We start from the raw sequence: 27,545 nt of genomic DNA, 5'->3' as shown, positions 1-27,545 counted from the left end.
TTTATATATGTAAACTTTTATTGTATACTCTATATTTTATTTCANATAAAGGCACGATCTAGTGTATGCATAGTGACGATTTCAATAGATCTAGTAGTATATGATAATTTCTTACTTGACGTAAGATATTTTATGTCGTCTGCTCAGAGAACACTCATCGATCTTGAAGCTCTGACGTTCCTAGCTCTAATTGCGAGATAGAGAAGAGTGAATTTCTTTTCATTTTCAGCTAGAAGTGAAGATGGAGATTATCTTTGATAGCGGTGCTTTCTCCGGGGGTTGGACGACGACAAGTAGCTCACACGCTTAATTATGATGCTTCCTCCGGGGATCAGCAGCAACCTTGTCTTCCTCCATGATCTGCTTCTTCCAGTAGATATGTTCAAGATATGTTACAGTGACCTCTCCACTATCTTTGTTCATTTGGTCTTTTTCTTATTTTATTTTGTCTTATTGGACACAAGGCCACTTTTGGGCCTGATCTTGTACAGTTGGTTATATTTTGCAATAAAAGGGGTCTATGCCCGACTTTAAATTAAAATAATAATAATAATAATAATAAGCAAAGGATCTATAAGAGAGATACTGAAATACCTTATAAAAAGGACATAAAACTAAAAATAGTAATCTGTAAGTAACCTGTAAAATCAATTCTCCCCAAAAATAAATATATGCTACTCATATTATTATTATAATAACAATTAAAATACACTATATACTAGCCCTGCAATTAGTATATTTAATTTGATTCACCAATTTCACCAAAAATAATATGTACTCCAGTTAAAAGGTGTAAAAAAATATAAAAATTCGATCGAATCTAATCGTATCAAATTGATTTATATTATTTTTTCAATAAAATTGTTAATTTTTATTTAAGTGTATAACCATCTCGAATAATTGGGATGATCTTTTTAATTTTAAAAAAAGTTTAAAAAATTTCGAACCAAACCGAATAACCTTACATGTATGCATATATTTTACATATCAACAAATTGTAAAATTAATTGATAAATATATTTTATAACATATTTCAAATCTCTCTCTCTCTCTCTCTCTCTCTCTATATATATATATATATATATATATATATATATATATATATAAAGGAGGAACATAGGGAAGGTGATGTGGCACCTCTCTATGGCCTCCATTCATTTTTTTCCCCTCTTTTTTCTTGATATTATTTTTTATTTCTTTCAATTATTTTTTCTTGCAAAATCATCTTCTTAAATTATACCTCTTCAATTATATAAATTTTATTCTTAAATTAGTATTAGTAATATTCATAACTCTCAAACCTTTCTTATTCATAACCTCTCAAGTCTTGCATATTCATAACCTCTAATTATTTAATGTTCAAGGTTATATTAACACTATAAAATCACACTAAAATTGTGTGTTATTTTGTAGTCATCTTTGGTTAGAGAATTAGTGGCAGACATGTTACAATATTTGTAAGCTTTGAGGTGTATTATCCTTTTCAAATATGATTTCATTTATTACTTTTAATTAGCAAGTACGGCTAATATGTCAAAGCATATTTTTGTTTCTTCAAGATAAATTATTTTGTTTTGTTATCTTTGAGATTTATTTTAGGACTAATAATCTATTTGTTATTATTTTTCTTGACTCTTGTATATAGGATGAAATGAAATCATCCAGAGATGGAGATTAATGGATTTTGAGCTATATATATTGATTATTCTTTAATTATTTTAGGTACTTAAGAAGTAATGTTTCTATTATATTATTTTCGTTTGAATTATTTATGTTTTGTCAAAAACGATTATATGTGTAGGAGGATTTATGATTAAATGCAATTTTCTCCTTATTCTTTGTCTTTTTCTTCTTTTGCTAGATAGTTTCTTAACTTATTTAATCATATTTTGCAGATTATAGGAGATATATCTATAATGAAAATGGTTAGACATTCTTGCATAATTTGATTTTACAAGGTAAAATAATTTGATATGTCTAATATAATTACAACTCTTTCTTTGTTGAAATCATACATTTAATATTATTTGTTTGTATTCGTGAAGATATAATTCCTGAGTTTTTTGAAAAAAACATTTAATTTATTCTCTTTAGACCTCTATGTAATTCTTAGATAATTTAATTATGTTGTAATGATAACACTCTTCAAATAAATTATTTGTTCAGGTAAATTCATCTCTCACTTTTTTGTTGATAATATTAATTTATTGTGTTTGTGGGGTATAATATTTTAAAAAATAGAAGCAGGAAATGAGTAAATGGATATCGATATGCTACTTAAAGAAATACGTACATATACTTCCATAATCCGGTGGATCAATTTTTATTAACAAAAATGATAGAACATGAGAATGTAAAGTTAATTTATAATTTTGAAAATACAGTTTGTTTTATTAAAAATAAATTATTTATTAATGTGTAAAATTGCAATCTTTAATTTTTTCATTTTTGTTGTTTTCTAGGAGATTTCAAGTTGTTTATTAATACGTCAAGTTACAGTCTTTATATTTTTCATATTTGTTATTTCCATGAGTTCTCAAATTATTTCAAAATTGCGATTAATTTATAATTTTAAAAATATAGTTGATTTCCTTGCTTTCTATTTACTTATAATAAAATATTTGTCTCAATAACTCTAATTTGATTGTCTTTTCATTTTCTATAATTAATGTTCTTTATTAGTGTAATAATGTACAAATATTACTCCTATTATTGTTACAAACAAGTCCAGAATCACGTTGTTAATGTTCTTAATTACTATGACTCTTTATTCTTAGGAATTTATTATAGTGAATGTAATATTTATTTAAAATGTGAAATATACTTTTTAATATTTTTGTATTTAAGCCAAGCAAAATTAAAAGAAATAGACATTTGTATGTGTCATTTTTTTGAATTTTTTTTGCCTAGTTAATTCTCTCTTTTGTTCTCTTTTATTTTTATTTTTAAATTTTACATTCTTTTGTTTTCCCAAAAATAATTGGATATCTGAACCTAATTATGATAATAATATATTAAGATATGGAATCTAACTAATTAAGATTGATATTTTTCATCATTTAAATATGTAAACTTTTTTTATTTAAAATTTAATTATTAAAAAGTTATTAATCAAATATTAAATTAATCTAATATTGTACAATAAAAATAATTAAAACATGTGATGATTGGGTGATGACGACGACAAGTAATAGTAATTGTGGATAATGTTTAAAAATAGGTTGGCTAATGATATAGTCATGGATAATAACAATTAATGGCAATCTGAGTTACACATTGTTGAAAAATTGTATTGAGAATGTAAGTTTACATAAATATATACAAATTATACTAAAAACGATCTCAAATAAAAAAGAAAAAAATGATCACATCTCAAATTTACATTTCAGTAGTTCTAATATTACCTTCTTTTTTTCTCTATGAAATTTATTTTTAATAATTAACTTTCCGAAGTTCACATATATTGATTTCTTAATGAATTTCATATTTAACCTAAGTATTTTTCATAGCTTCTCTTCTATAAATTATGTGATTAATAAAAAACTCATTTTATTAAAGTAATTATTGATATTAATATGTAACTTTATTTTAATTCTTTTCATAACCACGCGAAGCGCGGCCGAGTACAATAGTGATTGAATAAGGAAAAATCAAATTTATGATCAAACTTGAAAAAAAAGAGTAATTAATTTTATCTGCTAGAAATTTAATATTTTTTTCCAAAAATAAATTACCTAATCATTCACTATTTTCTATAATAGGAAGATATTTATCTGTGATTTCTTACCAAATCATACCATAGTCATTTTGTTTGACTATTCGTATTTCCTAAATCTTGCACTCATATTTCAAAAAGAAAAATCATTTTATGAATATTTGTAATTACTTTTTATTTTTTTGAAATTCAACTTCCCTTTATATATGAACAATAAAAAATTGAAATAAAATTAAGGATTAGCCTTGAAAAAAGAAGATTTTATTTTTACTGTCCAAATTTAACATAAATATTTTTTTGATAACTTACCAAATCTTATATATATGTTTTCAGTATGGAAGGGCATTTAGTTGGATTTTGTTCCTAAATTGTATTATGGTCATTTTCTTGACAATACGTGTTTCCTGGAGTGCTGAATATTTTACAAAAAATATTGTTTAGAACTTATGTTTTTTAATTAAATTGCCGAATCTTACATTTATTTTATGTATTAGGAGGATATCTATTCAAAATTTTATGTATTGTTTAGAACGTATATTTCACAATATTTAGCTTTTTTTTTTTCACTTTATCCCATATATATAGTTAAAATACAATTTTAAAGTTCAATCTTCTTTGACATGTAAATGAATAAGAAAAAAATTATATACAATTAAACGGCAAGGGTTGAAAAAATATATGTAATTCATACTTGGACAACATTTTTATCAATATAGTTAGTAATTACTTTTAAAAAATCACTTAATATATGTTGTTTAATTGCCAATTCATACTACTTGTATAAATATAAACTAGGTAGTAGGCGACTGGACGACTTTGGGCCTTTGCTTCTCTTTTTTTTTTTTTAAAGAAAATTTCACAAACAACTAAGATAATAGATATAATAAGGCTTTATATCTATATTTTTGGTAATTGCACTCCATAGTTATAGTTTTGTTTGTTATGGAGGCCGCAATTTGTATATTTCGCTTGCCCGCTTGTATATTCGCTTGCAAATATACAAACGGGATGAGTATATAAAAATGGAGGTGATTTGTATATTTTGCTTGCCTATTTGTGTATTTTGCTTGCGAATATATAAACAGACTAAGTATATACAAATTTTGTATTTATATATTTAGAAATTTTTAAGAACTGCGTTTGTATATTTCGCTTGCCAATATACAAACAGGGTAATTTATTATGAATTTTTCATAAATCATATACTAATAGTTAGGGTAAGCATATACAAATTCTGGATTTGTACAATCAAGAACCGAACTATACAAATTTTGAATTTATACAATCAGGGACCGAATTATTCAAATCCTAGATTTATACAATTTAGAAACCAAANATTTGTATATTTTGCTTGCCCGTTTGTGTATTTTGCTTGCGAATATATAAACAGACTAAGTATATACAAATTTTTTATTTATATATTTAAGAATTTTTCAGAACTGCGTTTGTATATTTCACTTGCCAATATACAAACATGGTAATTTATTATGAATTTTTCATAAATCATATACAAATAGCTAGGGTAAGCATATACAAATTCTGGATTTGTACAATCAAGAACCGAACTATACAAATTTTGAATTTATACAATCAGGGACCGAATTATTCAAATCCTAGATTTATACAATTTAGAAACCAAATAGCAAATTTTCGTGAAACTATAGCCACAGATTAAAAATAATCGAAACTATGGTCATATTACATAATATACTCAAGATGTTTTGCCCTTTCGCCTAATTTTTTTTTTTTTGGGTTTTTCACCCAGTGTCCAGAGCCTACATTGGAGCTCCGACTAAATTTAGATCGTGCATTGTAGGGCCCATTCGAGGGTGACACTCCCAACAAGATTTTCTCCATACCCAGGGCTCAAATATGAGACCTCTGGTTTAGGGTGAAGCAGTTTCACCATTGCACCACAACCCATGTTGGTGGAGCTTTGCTTTTTAGTTAGCTTTTAATTAATTAGGTTTATAATTAAAAGATACTATAATAGATACTCCATCAAACAATACGGAAAAATCTATGCAAACGCTCCTATTAAAAGCGTAAGATCAAACAATAGGAATAAGGTTTTACATTCTTGGCTTCTTGGTGAAGAATTGAAGTGCTTCTTCAAGAATTACTTGCGAAAGAAATGCTTTAATAATGGTGTATTTTGAGGTGAAACATTAAAAGTAAAAAACCCGAACATTAACCAAATCGTACCGATACCAAAGAGAAACTAATACGATTGAGATGACTTTAAGAAAAATCCAATGTTGGTTATACATTATAAAATACCTGAAAAATTGAGATGGTATAATTTTTTAAAAGTAACCGATCGAACTGTCCATTGGTAATTTCTTGTATTGTTGTTGGCTATGACAAATTATGTTGTAAGATATTAAGAAATAGCTAAAATATATTACTGACTTAATGAAATGACTCACATATGTCACTCGTAAAAAAAGGGGTGAGAGGGGTTGGGGTTGATTAGTAATGAAGGATTTAGATAATACCACATGACATAATCTGGTACTAGTAGGGCTTTGTTAGCACAAATGAACCAAATGTGTCATGCCATGGCATAAATAACTCCAACTATTAACAAAAGACGTGATTGAGGCATTCTGAAAATTCGATGACAAATTTGATTGTTTTCTAAATTTAAATTTTATATAAAAAAAAATGTTCAAATTTCATGTTCAAACAAAATTTCAAGTTCAAATCAACATGATTTCAGATCACTAATTTTAAATTATGATTTGGAATCATGTTCAAACGAGCACTGAGAAGAAAGGGAAAGAAAAGGTCTGCTCTTTTTTTGGCAGTGTCCTTCAGTTTTTATGCTTATTTAAGTAGTAGTTGGGGATCAAGGATCTTAATCTCTCACAGCTGAGTGCAATGGTAAAAACAATGACTTCCAAAGCTCTCTTCTTTGGTGTGCTGTTATTTTCAGCTCTCTCTGCATTTGCAGAGGAGAAGGAGGATGATAATCCTGGCCTTGTTATGGACTATTACTAACGCACATGCCCACAAGCTGAAGATATTATCAAAGAGCAAGTCAACCTTCTCTACAAACAACAACAGAACAATGCATTTTCTTGGCTACGTAACATCTTCCATGACTGCTTTGTTGAGGTACAAACAATCTCTCTCACACTCTTTTCTCCATTTTGATGAACATTTTAAGTTTAAGATGGTGGCATTTTTTATTGTTTTGTGGGTGCAGTCATGTGATGCTTCATTGCTGCTGGACTCAACCAGGGAGATGCTGTCTGAGAAGGAGACAGACAGGAGCTTTGGCATGAGAAACTTCAGATACATATTACATTGACACAATTAAGGAAGCTGTAGAAAGGGAATGCCATGATGTTGTTTCCTGTACTTATATTATCGTCTTGTCTGGTAGAGATGGCATTGTTGCTGTAACTTAATATTGTTATTTTTTTTTTTCATAGTGTTACCTACAGTCAATATCAGAGGCGAATTCAAGATCTTGAGTTAGTGGGTTCACATGAATGCGATCTTATTAATGGTGTTGTGCACAGTTAGGAGGGCCTTACATCCCACTCAAAACTGGAAGGAGGGATGGCAGGAGGAGCAGAGCAGATATTCTTGAGCAACACCTCCCAAGCCACAATGAAAGCATTAGTGTTGTGGTTGAGAGATTTGCCAATATTGGAATTAACACTCCTGGAGCTGTTGCCTTGCTAGGTATACACTATACACTTCCCACAATACCTTGAATTTATTGGATCAATTATTAGCAAAAAAGGATAAGGACAGTTTGGTGCACTAAACTCTATGTATGAGGTCATGGGAAGAGCCAAACCACACTGATTATATGCAGCCTTTTCTTGCATTTCTGATAGATGTTTTTCTTCATGGCTTGAACATGCAAAACCCTACTCCGTATTATTAGGAGACGAGAGAAAAAAAGATCTAAGTTAATTATCTCTCATCTCTCTTGCAAGTTCTCACAGTGTGTTGTGTTCTTCCCACAGTGTATTAAGTTGGTTCAGCGTTTATATCCCAAAGTGGACCCTCAACTCAACCCTGAACACATACCCCACATTCTAAAGAAATGCCCATATTCAATCCCCGACACAAAGGGCATGCAGTATGTGAGAAATGACAGAGGCACACCCATGAAGCTAGACAAAAACTACTACAGGAACATATTGGACAACAAGGGATTGATGTTGGTGGACCAACAACTAGCTGTAGATAAAAGGACCAGACTCTATGTAAAAAAATGGCAAAGAGCCAAGACTACTTCTTCAACGAATTTGCAAGAGCCATCACTGTTCTCTCTGAGAACAACCCTCTCACCGGCACAAAGGGTGAGATCAGAAAGCAGTGTTATCTTGCCAACAAGCACTAGGAACTTGCTTTGCTACTACTTGTACCCTCTGTTTCCATTTCTGTATGTGAGGAGAGGACAGGGATAATATAGAAATAAGGTGGTGTTTCCCAGTTGGTGTTTTTTTAAATGCAAGTATGACGAGTTTAAGATAGTTTATGGAAGTAGTAGGGACCATGTTCATTACATTCCCAGTTGCTTTTGTAAGTTTCTCAACAGCTGCTACTTTTTAGGCTGTAAGTTTTATGTTGGAGATAGGCCATGATATAAAAATGTGTTTGTTCTCTCTCTCTTTATCATACAGATACAAAGCAGATTCCATCAACTTTATATTGGATTATGATCCTCCATTCCCATTTCCTCAATTGTTAGATTATGACCTTGACTGCTATTACAAGTAGAGGACTAATGCAGTAGAGGAGATAGGCAAGTTGAAATCATCTGACATTATCAATACTTAATCAATACAACTAAGAGGCAAAGACACCATTAGACAGGTGCTAGATAAAAGGACATCTCGTTCATGGAATGTAATGGAACTTGTGCACTATCAATTCATCGCAATCTGGAATTTTCCTTCCAAGAATTGAGAGATGACATTATAAGGGCACAAAATACGTATCTATTGAGCAAGTTCTAAGTTCAAGAGGCATACAAATATGCACCAATACACTCATAAGTTATTTATAGGTTGATAACGTCGTAAGACCAGAACACCAAATATTTAGAAAGGTCATCAACCCATCCGTCTATATCTTGAGCTGACACAAAAGGCTTCAATCTATGCTTTTATGAGCTGTCGCTCTAACTCTTTGGTCACCTGAACATCCCCTTTAATCTTTTGACCACCTTAGAAGTTTTGATCTTAAAATGGATAATCATTTCTCAAACAGAAGTCGAAAAAAGTTTAGAATGAAAATGCATGCTGATATTATTTCTTCTCATTTCAACTTACCGAGGGTTGATGCAATGAGGAAAAGAATAAGGTAAAGCTAGCAAAAGTACTTTTTACTTTCTCCTTTTGGGCGTTCAGGAGTTGCTGCTTCTGTGAACACCAGTAGTTTTAGGTTCAGTAAAAGGCTTAACAGAAGCAGTTTACAAAATAACTGGTTATTTGGTATAGTGGCTATGAAAAGCACCCATTCCATGGTTGACAACAGAATAGAATGGCATGCTGAATGCAAACTAGTCAACTATACAGAAGTTGAATAACTAAGCTAATCTACTTACAATACTTAAGTTCGTTGGTCGACATACACTTTTCATCCCCTTCACATGTTCATTTTAAATTTCCAAGACCTTGAGCAGCTTCAGAAACATAAAAGATATGAGGTTCTTTATTTTTATTATAAGCAAAATAATAAGGTTAAATGTGTTTCCTTTGAATATCAAATAAATTAGAACTGTGCATGACAAAGAAACCAGTCCCTCTATGACACAAAAATGAAAACACGATACAGTGTTCAAGATCGGCAAATTTAACTATCATTGTATTTTCAGATATTAATTTCTTAAGTACTATAAATCAAACTTTATTTTTGTTAAAAATATTAAAATTATTTGAAAAAATCATAATCAAAGAAAACAGTCTGATTTCTCAAAAAAGTAATACTGCATTCTTTTTGGGGCGGAATGAATATAAATTATAAATATATGAATTTTACTAGCTATTCCGCTTTAAATTCGATGTACACCAAAATGCTTCCTGTACTCCAACTGCTTTCCAAAGTAGTCAAAGCAAATAAAAATAGATTGGAGATACCAGGTATAACAAGTACATCAAGAATACCTCTTCCGCTTTTTCTGAATCTTCTCTTCTCGCAGCCCAGCTCTCCACATCGTGCTGGCTGCTGAACAGCTCTGCTTTCAAGGTTACTGTTTCAAGGAACTAAAAAAGTTTATCTTGGGGCTGTGTTCCGCTCCTCATCATCGCACAGAACTCCTCATAATTGATCCTGCCGTCCTGTTTAAGTGAAAGAGTATAGATAAAATCTAGTATCATAACAGAGTTACAAATGTTAAAACATTGCATCAGAAAGTACTTACATGGTCTGTGTCCACCTCTACTATAATTTCCCTAATGGTGTCCTCATCGCCCATACCATACTCCTTCATAGCACTTTCCAGTTCGTCTTTTGTTATGAAGCTGAATCACATTAACAAAAATAAAGAGGTGAACTTCTCAAGGGGAGTGATCTGTGAAAACATAATGCCTGAGACAGATCCTACCAAATCCATAGATGAAGGATTTCTTAAGCAGGATTAACTTGTTATTCATGAAGCATATCATCTAACTTGACCCTATTTAGTACTAGAAAAATCCCTCCGACCATAGGCATTGTGTGTCTAAGTGTATCAGATGACACATAGGCAAGATGAAAGGTGCCTTGGCGATGGCAAGGCAGCCTTGAGTTTGGGCATATGCAAAGGCAAGGGCAGGCGCATGTAATTAACTAAGGCATGCACGCAGATCAGTGGGACGACATGGGTGTGGTATGTGCATTGTCATGTGCCAGACGTGTATGAGGCAAGGTCTATTGGTAAGGGTGTGGCATTGTCATCAACAGGTGTTGAAGATGTGCATCTAAGGGTGTGTCCTAGTGGTTAATAAAGTGGGTTGAGAACCAAGAGCTCTCAGATTCAGATCCCAACGAGACAAAAACACTAGGTGATTTCTTTTCATCTGTCTAAGCCTTGGTGGACAAAGTTACCTGGTACTTGTTCCTGGTGGACAAAGCAGTTGTGCTGTGTGCAAGGCACGTTTGACTGTTGTGCTAAAAGGCTGAAGGCTATCTGTTCATGGGATGTGGCTTCAGATCATGTCCTAGTGTTTTACTTGTTTTGTGCAGTCTTGGCATGTGCCAGGCACACCTCTGGCCCTTCTAACTACCACTGGCAGACCCGTATGTGTTGTTATTGGGTAAGGCAGATTATGTTGTAAGTTGTGCAACTCGAGATCCTTCGTATATTCTAAGAGAGTGATAAAAGGTGGGGTAATTATACCTATAATTCTGTGTGCGCTTTGTTTACTAAGTTCTGAAAATAATCCCAAGTCTGTAAGGATGAGTTGTTGTGTATGAGTGACTGTTGTGCACTGGTGATTGCAAAAAATTGACCCTGTAACAACTGGTATCAAAGCGAGAGTTTGTGCTTTGGTCTATGCTGGAAGGAAACCCAAATGCAGAACTACGCGAACAGTTGTCAAAGTTGGAGACACTCATTGGTGTGACTGATGATGCGTGGATATGGTGGACATAGTAACCCAAATCCATCGTTTGAGGGGAGATCTAGAACGGTTTCATGAGACTGTTTCTGGACAAACGAGGGATGTTCAACAATCCTGTGAGGCTGTTGATGTTCAGATTGAAAATTTTAAGAAAGAGAACGAAAATCTTAACCTTGAACTTGTCGTTCTTCGAAGGGCTATGGCTACTACTGGCTGTGGAAGTAATGAATGTTCAAAGGTTAAGATCCCACAACCTAAAGCATTTGGGAGCGCGTGGTGCTAAAGAATTGGAAAACTTCTTGTGAGATATGGAACAATATTTCTACTGCTGGGGTTCTTGAAAATGACAAATAAAATCACCACGGCATAATACATAAATTAGCCCTTTAACTTGGCTTCAACTGGCTTCTATGCCGTGCAACATTGAGTGTGCACAAGTAGTCACTTAAACTTGTATAAAATTGAACAAGTAGACACACGTCCTACATGACATAATACACGCCACATAGGACACAAAATTGCCATGTAGGACGAATGTGTCTATTTGTTCAATTTTATACAACTTTAAGTACCTACTTGTGCACACTCAAAGTTGGAGGGCATAGATGTCAACTGAAGTCAAGTTAAAGGGCATATATATTTATTATGTCAAATCACCACCATGTATCTTACTGGTGATGCGAAATTGTGTTGGAGAACTCGGAATGCAGATGATGAAAGTGTTGGTAGACCCAAAATTGATACTTGGGTAAAGATGCATAAGGAGATGAGAGACTAATTCTTGCAATGCATAGTGGATTGCTAGGGATAGTTTGAAACGCCTAAGGCAGTGGGTTTAGTTCGCGACTATATCAAGGAATTTTCTTCTTTGATGTTGTACATTCAGAACATGTCGGATGAGGATAAATTGCACAACTTTATTTCTAGGATGCAGGCATGGCACGGAATGAACTAAGGAGGCATAAGGTCAAAGGACCTCCCGGGCTCGATTGTTGTGGCAGGTACCTTGGTTGATTATTGTACTACCCGTAGATCTGAAGCATCCCATCCTGTTTTTTTTTGGAGCTTTTGATGGATGAATAATTCCAGTATCCAGTAAATTGTTCAATTTCCGCAGTTCAGCCAAATCTTTTGGAGCAATGCAATAAGGTGGTTGTGCAGGGGGCATTGAACCATACAACAACTCTATCTTGTGATCAGTTGCCCTCCGCGGTGGCAAGTTCTTAGGCAATTTAGGCGGCATCACATCGGCAAATTGACTTAATACTTGCGCAACACAGCCCCGCACTTCAACTATGACATCATGTTTAATCTCGATTCTCGACCAAGGCAGCAAGGGAAGTCTCACCTACCCTTTCCAACCTTTTTCAATAGTGATGGAAGAAATCATAGTACCTTTCTCTTTCTTTTTCTCTTCCCCAGATGGATTGTTAACATTAATTAAAACTAGGTGCCATTTCATGCATAGTCATTAAACCATCAAACTGAGGCATTGGAACAAACCAATTTTTCCACACGAATCAATCCCAAGGATCACCTTAAAGTCCTCTAATGGAATCACCGTCAATTAGCCTTCCCATTCCAATTTCAAATAGAAATAAGAATATTATAAGACATACCCACAATGGCTTGGACTTGGGCATTCACGGTCTTGATGTATGACAAACAATACTCACAGTCAACCCATACTTATGCACAAGTTTGGCAGAAACAAAGGTGTGCATGGCTCCAGTAACAATCATGGTCACTATACTCTTGTCCCCAATCTTCATTTCAATATGGATAAGTAAAGAATGACGATTATAGCATCACCTGTAGCATTCAAAAATGTCATCATACCCACCAATTATAAAAGGATTCACTAGGGCAGCAACTCACTCCCTTCACTATCTCGGTTCTTATCTGAAGCAAGCGTAGCATCCACATGACGTCTATTTGGATAATTCTTAGCAACATTCGGATGCCGAGTCTCGGGTTAGGGTTGGGCTTCGGGTCCCAACTCTGGGTCGGGTCTCAGGTCAGGGTCAAATATCGAGTCAGAGGTCAGTAATATGTAGATGACACCCAAGAACCATATGTAGGGAATCGTCTCCATCAATTCATCATAATGAAAACACTCAATAAAAACAAGGCTAAAATCTAATTTTCATTAGCCTCCAACCAAAGTTATCCTAGCTGATCCATATTGGCAAGCTTTAGTATAAGCTACACTTAGCTAAAAGCTTGAAACACTGAAATTATGATCGCTTTTGTGGACTTACCCGCTATGGTCTGTGTCAAAATACTGAAAAGCTTTGAATAGATCATCATCCCTTTCAAGTCGATGTCTATGCATTGTTGCAGTAACAAACTCAATGTAGTCAATCGTTCCATTTCCATCCACATCAGCCTGAAAAATAGAACCATAAACAGGATACATAGGACTAAGAAATCTTACAGGAAGACCAATAAACAGATAAATTCAGTCAAATGAATCATACTTACAGCTTCCATAAGTTGCTTAACTTCAGCCTCTGAAAGCTTTGATCCAAGGCGGGCCAATCCCGATTTTAGTTCTTCGTAAGTGATTGTTCCACTATTGTCTGTATCCATGTTTGCAAACATAGCTTTCAAACCTTTAATTTCTTCTTCAGATAAATTTTCTGCAATGACCTGGGATACCAATTAATAAAATGTCAGGAGGTTGAAATTTGACAACCTTCAGGGAAAATGGAAGAAACAATGATGAATGTCAAAGAGACATTCTATGTAATGACAACCTATAGACAATAACCACTTGTCATGTAGAAATAATAGCTAAAATGTTAGATTCTACCTTCAGTGCTAGTTTCTTGAGCTTGTTCATTGCCCTGAACTGCTTCATTCTGGACAGCACTGCACTATCTATTGGCTTGTCTGATGCTTCTCCACTTTGAAGCCATGGATGTTCTGTAGAAGCAAAAAAGTATTAAGAAAAGGCGCATAATTTAATTCCAGCATACTAAACAAGCTCCAAGCAAATGAAGCCCCCAACTCCCAAATCATATATCAAAAAGACTAAGAAACCTGAGAAACAAGTCAAAATGGAAAAGACTAAGCAGTCATCAAAAGAGCAAGAAATGCTCACTAACGCATCAAAACATTGAACAAAGTTTAAGACATCCTAGTGTACTTTTCTCCACATTTTGAAACTTCGATTCATCAAAAAGAATCTGAAGGAACAAGTATTTGGGCTACTTGTGATGCAACAGAAGCTTAAAGTAACTGAAAATCCAATAGACGAATCGATCAAATATGGCCTTTGTATTAGATGCAGCCAACCAAAGATCAAACAACAAGCTTTCTTGGACATTACTTAACAAGTTGAGGTAATATTTTGTCTCTAATTCTTCTTTCACTTTTATTCATAAGAAAGACGTCGACAAACAACAAAACTAGCACCTTCGACTGGTGGCAAAACTACCTCTTGCACTTTCTTGTCATCATCATATGTGATGCAACAGAAGCTTAAAGTTCTTAAAGTAACTGAAAATCCAATAGAGGAATCGATCAAATATGGCCTTTGTATTAGATGCAGCAAGCCAAAGATCAAACAACAAGCTTTCTTTGGACATTACTTGATAAATTGAGGTAATATTTTGTCTCTAATTCTTTTTTCACTTTTATTCATAAGAAAGACGTTGACAAACAACAAAACTATCACCTTTGACTGGTGGCAAAACAACCTCTTGCACTTTCTTGTCATCATCATATGTGATGCAACAGAAGCTTAAAGTTCTTAAAGTAACTGAAACTCCAATGGAGGAATCGATCAAATATGTCCTTTGTATTAGATGCAGCCAACCAAAGATCAAACAACAAGCTTTCTTTGGACGTTACTTGATAAATGGAGGTAATATTTTGTCTCTAATTCTTCTTTCACTTTTATTCATAAGATATAAGTTAATAAACAACAAAACTATCACCTTCTACTGGTAGCAAAACAACCTCTTGCACTCTCTTTTCATCATCATATTGGTCACATAGATGTTAAACTCTTCACTCTTTGTAGAAACTTCCATTGAAAGAAATCAACATGAAACTAGAGCAGTTCAGACAAAAACTATTTTCTTGATAAATATTAAGCATCAATTACTTAAACCTCTTGAGGAAACTGGAACACCAACTATACAACTCTAAGCTTAAGAAAGGTGTACATTGCCTTTTTCACTTAACTTTAATCTAAACAGTAACTCTCTCAAACACATTGAGTAATGAATATTTTCCTCCCGTACTTTGCTCCCAATATTATAATCATATCATGAATAAATATTGTCTGCCTGTCAGCAACAACTGGTTTAAATATCAAATAAATTCTTAAATTCTTTGTAAACTCTGCTTCAATATCAAACTAGTCAGGTCGATGACATGAATCATTTATATATTCTGCTCTTTAAATTAGTTCCTAATATTTGAAAGTTGGAAACTCTGTATCTTGCTATAAGTTTTGGTAAATGAAGAAACTTTTATGAAAGGACGTTCCGACGTATTTGTTCATTTAAAAAATATTTTTTTGTGTAAACATAATCTGGCAAAAAGAAAACATTGTGAACTAATAATTGATATCACAATAAATTAATCTCATCAACAAACAACGGATCAGCGTTGATATTTGTGAAATACTTTATTTTAAGTTTCAGTTCAAGATGAATTAAAAAGAGACAGTGTTGATGATTTGTTTGGAAACTTTAGAGCATACTTTATTATTTAACTCTATAAACAAGTAGAACGACTGTAGTGCCCCAGAAAATCTCATTAGCTTTAAATGAATCTTATTCTTTGAGTGGCACCATTTAATTATCACAATTTACTTGCAATTGAATTTGAGTTATTACCTAAATGTGACTTTCTTATTTAAAGGAGATATACATATATGTGAGCGTGTGGATTATATGGATTGAGAAAAGGACTTCATAATTTAATGACGAATTGACACGAGATATTTAGGGTGAGGTGTCATGGTGTATGTTATTTGCATATGACATTGTTTTGATCGAAGAGACTCGCAGGGGAGTTAACGATAGGTTGCAGATATGGAGACAGAATCTGGAGTCTAAAAGGTTCAGGTTGTGCACGGTCAAGACAGAGTATTTGGAGTGTAAGTTTAGTGATGTGACACATGAGGCAAGCGTGGAAGTGATACTTGATACACAATTTGTCCCTAAGAGAGAAAGATTTAAGTACTTGTGGTCTCTCATCCCAAGAAATGGGGAGAACGACAATGATGTCACACATCGTAATGGTGCGGCATGGATGAAGTGGAGGCTTGTATCCGGTGTATTGTGTGACAAGAAGGTACCACCAAAACTTTAAGGTAAGTATTATAGAGTAGTGGTTAGACTGATTTTGTGTATGAGGCAAGTGTTGGCCAGTCAAGAACTTCTAGGTCCAAAAGATGCAAGTAGTAGAAATGAAGATGTTGAAATGAATGTGTGGGCACAATAGGTGCGATAGCATTAGGAATGAGGATATCCGGGACAAAGCAGGAGAGACATTCGTGGTAAACAAGATGAGGTAAGGGAGATTGAGATGGTTTGGACATATGAAAAGGCAATGTGTGATGAAGAGGTGTGAGAAGTTGGATATAGTGGGGTCGAAGAGAGGCAGAGGTAAGCCAAAGATGTATTGGGGTGAGGTGATTAAACTGGATTCGGAGTATTTTCAGCTTACCGAGGACATGACTTTAGATAGGAGGGTGTCGCGGATAAGGGTAGAAGGTTAGTACGTACTAAAGAGTTGTCTTATTACTAGCCTATTCATGTATTTGGCTTGGTGGTAGTATAGAGCACCGTGTTGGTCGTAGTATTAGCCTATTAATATAGTTTTTGACTTTTGGTATATGATATCATTTATTCATGTGTTTAGGTGATCACACCTTGTTGTTATTGTTATGGTTCCTTGCATATATGTTCCACACTACTTTGCTTTGTATTAGTCGTATTATTATAGTTCTTGCTTTTGATATCTAGCATCATCAATTGTTTACTGTGTTTCAATTATCACACTATTTTGTTGTTCTTGTCCATTCTTGTAGGCTTTGCCTTGCATCCCATGTTAGTTGCTACGTTTTCTACATTGTTTTCTTCTTCTCTACACTTGAATTTGCTACACTTAAGCCAAGGATCTTTTGAAAACAACCTCTACCTCCATGAGGTAGTGGTAAGGTCTACGTGCACTCTACCCTCTCCATACCCCACTTGTGGGATTTCGTAGGTTTGTTGTTGTTGTATAATTTAACGAGGAACTATAGGGTCGACTTGTGACGACAGGTGAGTTTGAACTTTATATGATGAATTGTAGCGATAAACTTTCCACAACGTTTATGTTGAAGTTTTGACAATGGATGAAAACACTTTATGCAACGAAAATGATATAACATTATTTAGATGATGGCAGCCACATATGAGGCTTTTAAGGTGATAATGTGGCAGCATTTATGTGTGGTTATAACTTTATATATGTACTTCCTTAGTAACTAGGGCAGGTGTGGAAAATGGAAAAGAATACTGATATTCAGAAGCTCTGATGGGTATGAATGATGGATAACAATGTGAATAATCGTATATTTATGAACTGAGTTTCATGAATGATGGAATGATATGCACGTATGGTGAAATGTTTTTGAACAAATAATGATGTTAGACTTCCTATGGCCATGATGGCCACACGATGGCAATGTTAAAGCAAGGTACTAGAAGCGAAATATCAGGAACCTTATCCTATTAAGGGCAATGAAAAACATGATTTTACAAAGACCCATTGACACCTATTATGTTTTAAGTAGGATTTACAAATTTATCACACCGTGCTCAACTAATAGTAAGCATCACAATTATTTATGAACTCATTAATATGGTGCGTCATATATGATTTGACGAGGCTAGTAGAGAAAAGGACTATATGAATAGAGGTGGCATTCGGGAGCCCGTACTGGTATGAGTTTGTAAGGGCAGTAATGTGATTAAACTTGCGGCCTTGAGAGCCAAGTAAAACAAGTATAAAAGAGGTGCTCAGCAGCCCAGACTGGTACAAATATAGACGAACCATCACCTAAGTGTATTTCAAGCCTAATAGCCAAGGCTGGTTTCCATAGAAAAACTATGAAAAGCAATGGAAAAAAATACCAATTGTGTCGAACTTTCCATTTTTGGGATAGTTACGGAATCCTTGAGGACCAGTGGTGAAGCTATGAAGAGGTTTTTGTTTTAATATCGGGAAATCCCCGAGGACCAGTGGTGAAGCTATGAAGAGAAATGTTTTATATAAAATCACCTTTACTTGCTATTAAACATAAGAACGGTGACTTATAATGTCTAAATAACTATGCATGTACCTCATAAAAAAGAAGAAGACAATCACGCATATATCCTTAGGGAGCCTCACTTATTCAAGTAGATTCAAGTGTGCACTAAATAGCACAATGTCAGAGAGAGACGTTCTAAAGTGATTTAAAAGAAAAAGTGATTGATGCACCAACACTGCCAGTTATAGTAAGAGGAATATTGCACGATGCGTGATAACAAGACTAGCACACAAGCTATATCTTGGCGTGTAAGTGTGAGGCTGAGGAAGCTATATAAAGTGAGGAAACTATCCTCTAAACCAAACGATGCAGCACACAAAAACACAACGATCTCAGAAACAACATATCAACATATGCATGGGAAGGAATAGAGAATGTATGATAGTATAGTGAGAAAGATGGCTTATGGAATGCCTACAAAAGGAAATTGTCAGGAGGCATGAATTGAGGACAATATTTGTTAAAATCAGGAATATGATTTCCCTGAATATTAAAGATAATGAATAGATGAAGATACAAAAAGGACGAAATATAGCTCCTTCGGGGTGGCCCAGTGGTTTGGGCTTGGGACTTCCATGTTGGAGGTTTCAAGTTCGAACCCCTTGCCAGCGAAAGCAAGGTCTTTGCCTTCTGGATCGAGCTCGTCGCACCGGGCTTGCCTAGTGCGAGTTACCTCTCTTATGTGGTTTGCAAGTTATTGCATATGAGCGGGGGTTTTATCCTATGCGCACCCAAAGGGTAGCAGCTGTGGGTTTCCCTTGTCATCAAAAAAAAAAAAAAAAGGACGAAATACATATATAAAGTTATAACCACACATAAATGTTGCCACAATATCACCTTAAAAGACGCATATGTGGTTGCCACCATCAAAATGACATTAAATAATTTTGTCTTATAAAGTGTTCTCAATCCTTTGTTAAAACTCCTACAAAATTGTTGTGAAAAGTTAATCGCTACGGTAAAGAATTTACACCTAGACCTAACTCAACCCCAAAGGCTAGCTCATAAGGAGAGGATTGTTCAAGTCCATATAAGCAGATCACCAGTCCATTCCCCAATAAATGTGGAACTTTTACCCACTCTAACAACCCCCTTCAAGCCCAAACCCAACTAGAGCGTGGTCCGGGAGCTCAAATGGGGATGAACCTGGCTCTGATACCATGTAAAAATATGACACCTGGACCTAACTCAACCCCAAAGGCTAGCTCATGAGGAGAGGTTGTCCAAGTCCATATAAGGAGATTACCAGTCCATTCCCAAACAAATGTGGGACTTTTACCCACCCTAACCGCTAAAATGCGTCATCTAAAGTTCAAACTCATCTAATGTCAAAAGTCGACCCTATAGCTCCTCATTAAATTATAAACTCCATTTTCCTAATTTGTATAATGCACACGCTTACATATATGTATATCTCCTTTAAATAAGAATTTCACAATTAAGAAATAACCCAAAATTCAATTGCAAGGAATTTGTGATAATTAAAGAATCATTCAAATATTAAGATTCATTTAAAGCTAACGAGATTTTTCGAGATGCTAGAACAAAGGAAGACGGTTTCAAAGGAAAATGGCTCTCTAACATTTGCTATCTTTGTGATTTTCAGCGTGTGAATAAGAAAAGGACTAATATTTACTTACATATATTTATCCTTTTATATTCTAAAGAGCTTGCTTTCTTTGTATAGTTTATTATTTCTATGCTCTTGAAAAATAAAATATATCCCAAAATGGTCGATAATAAAAATTCCGCAGGGTATTTAATATTGTATTTAAGATGCCTCAACTACGAAAAAACATATACCACTCAAGACATTTCTTGTACGTTCCTTTACCCCTAATGTTGGAGAATAAACCTTGAAGTATTAATTCTAAAACTTTTGTCGTATTAAGACCATAATATATTCTTTTTTTTTCTTTGGCCTCAAAGTGTCCATTCGCGTTGTCCCTTTGATGGACTGTCCAAATAGAAGATATGTTTTTTCCAAAAAATGAAAAAGATAACTATGAGATGATTAGGCATGTACTTTACAAGTTAGCTGAACTTTCAGCAGGTTTCTACATATCATCCAAATAGGACAGCCTTAGGCATGAAAATTTAAGGAGCAGTTTAAGGATGGTTTGGTTTGCAATAGTGGAGGAAATTAAGTGAATAAACTTTTATTACACTTTCATCTGGGAGTTGATATTCTATGATCAGTCCCATGTTTAGTTCTCCAGCCTAGGATAGTCTGAAAATCTGTAAGTAACCTTCCCTCTCTGTTACATAATGTATATATATGCATCTTTGTATAGTATATATAGCACAATCATAGATAGAGATATTTAGGGATTTTATGATTTTATTTCCTTAGATAGATTTACTTGTACACCTACAAATCGCTCACTCTTGGAATAATATGATAAGCAGATTTGCTTCCCTGTGTCTGTATCAAAGCAATGCTGATTAATTCTGGCCATACCATCCCTATGACTTCGGGACAGTCGCTGTGCCTATTCTCCAGTGGTTTTCTTTATGTCTGGATTGCGACATCTTCTTCCTCATGAGTGTGGTGCGAAAACTAATACCACCACGAGACTTGAGAATTTCTGGCACCCAAGAAACTTCACCAACATCTGGTTCACCACGCACTGGCGACAGTTGAGTCTCCGGCAGCGAGTTATTCCACGCGCCGAGCGCATGAAGAATTTTCAGGCAACTTTGGATTCGTGTTTGGTTTTGTAGGAGTAATATGGTAATTCTGACCTAGGCCCACTGTTTTCCAGCAATTTTTGACAACTAGATTCACAAATTGCAACATTTTCTCTTGTTGAGAGTGTTTCTGGTGACTGGTTTACCTTTCACAATGACCGCTGTCTCTTTTTCTTTGTTCTTCTAGCATCTTCAGGTGTTTGGTGTATTGCTTCATTTCACGTGAATTATTTTGGTTTGATATTGCCTTGTTGTTCAGGCTATTTGGCACTTACAGATTTTCTTTGCCGTTGTTACTTCGGCTATATTCAATTCCATATTTGATTTCGAGGATCAAATTGTTGAGACCTCGTGCTTGGTTTGGAAAGTTTAGCGATGTAGTTCAGGAATTTGGATTGATAAAGAGCAAGTGTGATCACTTAGTCTTCTACAGGCAGTCAACGGTTGGTATTATTCATATTGTTATCACAGGAGATGACTGTGCGGGAATTTCTTCTCTCAAGAAACTTCTACATGTCAAGTTTCACACCAAAGACTTGGGGCAACTGAAATGTTTCTTGGCAGTAGAAGTCCCAAGAAGCAAGAAAGGGATTTTCTTGTCCCAAAGGAAGTATGTACTTGACCTACTGCACAAACTGGAAAGTTGGGAGCCAAGCCATGTGGCACAGCAATGGTTCCTAATGTACACCTTACTAAAGATGATGGTGGCACACCAATGGTTCCTAATGTACACCTACTTGATTTTCAATGTACTTTTTGTCCTGTGGTAAAGCCTGCAACTGTTCGACTCATTCTTGCAATTGCAACACAACAAAGCTGGCCCTAGTCAACTTGATATCGATAATGTCTTCCTGCAAGGTTGTCTCGATGAGGAAGTCTATATGCACCAACCACCTGGTTTCGAAGCTTCTACACATCTGGGCATGTTTGCAAGCTGCACAAGCTATATATGGCCTCAAACATGCTCCCAAGGCCAAGGCCTGGTACACTGAACTCAAAAATTACTTGGTTAATTTGATCTGATTTTTCATTGTTCATCCAGCATAATTTTGAGTTTACTATTTATGACTCAATATGCATGTAAAATACTATGGATACATCACTCTTTTAGTTGAGGTTGGTTTGAAGCCCTTGCCAATGTGATAATCAGATTGTTCTGCACATTGCCTCAAACCCATTGTATCATGAGAAGATGAAACATACTGAGGTTAATTATCACTTTGTCCGTGAGAAGATTCATGAGAACATGATTTCTACTGGCTATGTGAAGACAGGAGAGAAATTGGGTGATATACTCACGAAGGCTTTAAATGGAATGCGAGTGGTATATTTTTGTAACAAGTTGGGCATGATTAATATTTATACTCCAACTTGATGGGGAGTGTTACATAATGTATATAGATGCTTCTTCATATAGTATACCTAGCACAATCATAGGTAGAGTTATTTAGGGATTTTATTTCCTTAGATAGATTTACTTGTACACCTACAAATAGCTCACTCTTGGAATAATACAATAAGCAACTTTGCTCTCTTATGTCTATTTTACACTCTCAAAGTAAGAGGATTAGTAACCCTAAGAGGTAAGGAGATGGTGGAAATGGACCAAAATAGCGATGGTTGCTGTTGAAAAGAAATCCAAAGAGGCTGGATTAGGGATAGAAACATCCAATGCCTTGCACCTCTTCAATCACCCATTAATTTTTTTATTTCTTTAGTTTTTAAGTTTGGATTCCAAGGCATTTTTGTCTACTATCATAAAAATTGCCTTATTAATTGCATTTGATTGTAGTTCTGCAGCTTCATTATTAATAGATTATTATCCATTGTTTTGTAAAGAAAAAGTAAAGTATTGTCTACAGAATGTCACATACTTAATCCCCTCAATAGTGCTCCTCTGGCAATATATAACAAACACTCATGCTATGGACCAAAATACCCACGATTGCTCTCCATGCCTATATAAAACCACATTGTGGCGATTAAGTATTATATAAAATGAGAAGGTCATGGTGTAGCCTTTGATTACACAAAACGAAAGAGAGAGAGAGATACCAAGAACTTCTGCTGATGTGATTCTGCTTTTCGCATCCTGTGTTAGCATTTTCCGAACAAGATCCTTGGCACTATTTGATATGGATGGCCACGGATCACTATGAAAGTCAATTTCTCCTTGTAGTATAGCATGGAATATTCCCTTCTCAGTTTCTGAAAAGATTTGGCAAGACATGTTAAAAGAGAACGCAGAAAATAACCACCAGTACAATCTTATTATGTTATTGTCTCTGTTCTTACCATCCCAAAATGGAGGTACACCACTAAGCAGAATATACAAAATAACACCTGCACTCCATACATCCGCTTCCTTTCCATAACTGCGCCTCAATACTTCAGGAGCAACATAGTATGCACTACCAACTATATCGCGGTACACCTTACCTGAAATCAATAAATAAAACATGAATTTAAATCTGTAGATCCTAAAAAACAGGGTGTAGGAAACAAGGATAGATTAAGTCAATACCACTAATTCAGGTTTCCACATGAAGATCAAACTCATCCAAGGATAACTTGGTGAGTTGACATCATGAAATGTTGTAGTAAATTTTGTTCTAGCTATGTGTTGGACAAATTTTATTTAAAGAAAAAAGGCTGCTATTGTGCCATTGATTTCCATAAACGAGTCTTCCATCAGCTTCTTCACAGCTTAAAAGTGAAGCCTAGAATACCCATTTTCCCTCAAAATACATAACCGCTACAAAGATGCCTTAATTCTAGAAGAAGAAACTTTTCATATTTCACAGCATAGGTGTCTTGCTCACACCATTGAATCATCTGATTAGGGTGTTACAAAATGTTCAGTGAAATATTATTTTGCAGTATATGATATTGGGCAAGTGTTCTATCCTAAGCACTTGGGGATTTAGTAACATAACTATTGTTTAACCTGGCAGGGGAAACATGAGTTATGAAATACATTCAGATTAACGCATCCAAAGGTGTGGCCTAGTGGTCAATGAAGTGGGTTGAGAACCATGAGGTTTCAGGTTCCGATTTCTTCTCATGTGTTCTAGCCTTGGTGGACAGAGTTACCTGGTTTTTTAAAAATGCATTCAGATTACACAGAATTACCTGGTTTTTAAAAAATGCATTCAGATTATCTGGTACTCTCAGTCAAATTTCTCATGAAATACTACCTAAAAGCCTCACCTGTCAAAATTTTGTGTTTAGAAAAATTTCATAGATGCTACTGTTAGTGTCCTGGATCAAAAATAAGATTGTTGATATACATTGACAGAAAAAACCTAGTAGCAATGAAGGCTAAGAAGTATGTGAAAAGACACCTAATCCAAATTAGTGATAGAGAAACACAACAAATTCATCACAAAATCTTAACAATAATAACTAAAGAGTTTAAGTTCTTTGCACTTGCATTGCAGACACATTTTTCTTTCTGGACAATCCAATCACTTATAAGACAATGATAGGTAAATCTTGGTGATAAGCATTAACTGATAATCTGATAAAAGTAGTAACTAAGCAACTATCATTGGTTAAAACTAGACTGATAGTGAAAATAATCTTTATACTATCAATGTATATAACTTGAATCTTCAATTAAAACGGTGAGTGTCAAGAATGTCACCTTCTTCAATGAAAACAGAAAGCCCAAAATCAGTTGCCTTGATCATTGTATGTTCATCCTTACTAGTCAATAAGAAATTCTCTGGCTTGAGATCTCTATGCATAACACCCATAAAATGACAAATATAGACCACATTCACTATCTGTCTGATAATATCAGCAGCATCTTTTTCAGAGTAATATCCCCTGGCAATAATTCTATCGAATAATTCCCCTCCAGCACAAAGTTCCATCACAAGGTGCACCGAATACTGGTCTTCATAAGCACCTTTGAATTCGACAATATTTGGTTGTCCACTCAAATGCTGCATCATTTGAATCTCCCTCTTAATATCCTCTCTGTCTTTCCTATTCACAAGCTTCCTCTTCAATATAGACTTGCAAGCATAATTCCGCCTAGTAGAATTCTCAGTACAAAGATAAATCACTCCATATTGACCCCTACCCAATTCTCTCCCAAGTGTGTAATGTGCTTTAATGTTTTCATATGGCTTACCCAAAATAGGATCTTGTTCTATTCTTTGTATTACTGGAACATTTGGTTGAGTACTTTTTACAGTAACTTGGTGTGCATGTCTTTGTTGTTGTTGTTGTGGATGTTGGGGCATATAAGGCCTCTCTTGGGTTGGTCTTGGATGATAATAAACTGGATGTTTGTAATGTTGATATGATGCAGGAATGTTCCCCCTTCTTGTTCTTGGCCTATTACCTTCACCATCTCGCTCTATATATTTGTTTTTGCTGAAACAACCACCCATTTCTACAAAGATTGAATTTTTTTTTGTATTGAATTCCTTTTTATGACAATATTGAATGCATATTCAAATTGAATGGAAAGAATAATAAATTTGGGATTTTCTTGATGTTTACGAGAAACAATGAAAATTTGACTATATCAATATTTTCGGATCACAACAATAATAATCAAGATTTTGTATTGTAAGAAAGATCCAAAAAATGAGATATTGAGTAGAAAAACTGAAAAAGGGAGAATGCCAAGGGGATTAAACTCTGTTTATTGTTTGCATTGCATAATGTGTCTCAAATGTTTTTCCTCATTCAACTTTCTTTTTTCATGCATCCCTTGTTTTCCTCTAACAGCTTTTTTTCAAACTAGCGAAAATAACGCAGTATCTCTTGCTTGCTTGTCCATAGGCCATAAGTATAATAACATGGATCATCCATCTATTATAATAACATGAATATACATGTTGATAACCAAACTATTCTTCAAATATTCTATGACTTTTGTACCTTTTAAGATATAATTTCATATCTAAAACGTGTACTAATATTGATTTGCATGGACATAAATTCTAATCACAATCAAATCTAATTGGACTTTAATATACAATTTTGACTTTAATATGAATAGAGTTGGATAAACATTAAGAGTTTGACATTAAAAAATATTTTTTAATGTGACGCACCCCCACTTAGGGATGCAACTGCAACTATGGTCATACTTGATCCTGAGTCGACCTTTGTTGGATAACCACGCTATCAGCCTAATAAGTAATACCAATCATGAAATCAAGAAAACAATTAATATATCTTGACTTAAAAATAAGCCATCGACGGCAAGTCCCCTATCAACATTACCTGCAATAAACTCAATTAATCCCAACAATTCATATTGGACAGAAACTAAATTATGTGTAGGCCGTTGATATCACCATGATATCTCTAATCATGTAACTCAGTTAATCCCAACAATTGTGTGTGTGCGCGCGTGTGCATGGACAAAAATTCAAGATTATTAAAAGAGAAAATGATTTAAAATCCCCTCAATCTATACCCGAAATTCCAACTACACACTCCAACGTGTTCTATCACTCCCTGAACATTTTAAAAGTAAAAATATATATCCCCTTAAAAAGTCATACCCAGATTTATGTTAAGCAGTGATATACACTCGCCTACCAAATAATATTATATTATTTTTTTTATAAAAAATTTATTATTTTTTGTCTTTATTTTATTACTAGTTTCTGGGCATGCATCTTACGCGTGTAACCCAATTTTATTAACCAATTTTTTCAAAAAATTACATAAATATTAGTATTAAGAAACATGTTTGAGTTATAAATTTTATACTAAAGAAGAAGTGCAAATTCTTAAAGTGATATCTTAATCCTACTTGCGAACTCTCTAAAACGAAGAAATACTTTTCCAAAGAAATCCTTAGTTTTTTTTACTTTGATTTCTAATTTCACATTTAATTAGCAAAGTTACTGGACCTTGTTTCTTTTGGTATAATGTATAATCTCTTTGGGAAAAAGGACAAATATACTTCCGAACTATCGTAAATGGTATGTGTATACCCTTCGTTATACATTCAGGATATCAATGTCCTTGCCGTCTAAATTTTGGATCATATATACCCTTTACCCTAACTGTGGTACACGTGTTTCAATCTTAACAGCTGATCCGAAATTTGTTAAATTTTTACCCAAAAATTAAACTCCACCCGGTTAAGTAAAAAAACCCACCCAAATACTAACTAACCCACACCCAAATTCCTTCACTTTGCTCTCTTCCTCAACAATCTCAAAGGCTCCTCCTCTAACCTCTAAGTCACTTGGATGTCAAAAATCCAAAT

General features: G+C 34.3%; 1 protein-coding gene and 1 pseudogene across 2 annotated transcripts; one reads left to right on the top strand and one right to left on the bottom strand.

The window, feature by feature from the left end:
* The first annotated feature begins 6,598 nt into the window (after positions 1–6,598).
* LOC125847616 (peroxidase 42-like) lies at positions 6,599–8,081 on the top strand (annotated as a pseudogene).
* A 1,571-nt stretch (positions 8,082–9,652) lies between these two features.
* LOC125847607 (calcium-dependent protein kinase 2-like) lies at positions 9,653–25,716 on the bottom strand. Of its 2 annotated transcripts, XM_049527247.1 has the most exons (8): positions 24,945–25,716; positions 23,594–23,737; positions 23,354–23,506; positions 14,102–14,214; positions 13,771–13,938; positions 13,548–13,675; positions 10,107–10,206; positions 9,655–10,023 (listed from the first exon to the last, which is right to left on the bottom strand). In XM_049527247.1, exons 1-8 carry the CDS (start codon positions 25,699–25,701, stop codon positions 9,949–9,951), a joined length of 1,638 nt encoding a protein of 545 aa, XP_049383204.1. In that variant the 5' UTR covers positions 25,702–25,716; the 3' UTR covers positions 9,655–9,948. The 2 variants fall into 2 exon arrangements, with proteins under 2 accessions (XP_049383203.1, XP_049383204.1); XM_049527246.1 differs by having other exon boundaries at positions 9,653–10,023; positions 23,354–23,737.
* Positions 25,717–27,545: the final 1,829 nt, after the last annotated feature.

Source organism: Solanum stenotomum, chromosome 12 (assembly GCF_019186545.1).
Source record: "Solanum stenotomum isolate F172 chromosome 12, ASM1918654v1, whole genome shotgun sequence".
Taxonomy (NCBI): Eukaryota; Viridiplantae; Streptophyta; class Magnoliopsida; order Solanales; family Solanaceae; genus Solanum; species Solanum stenotomum.
Note: the sequence above shows the minus strand (reverse complement) of the source record. Positions and strands in the feature narration are given on the sequence as shown.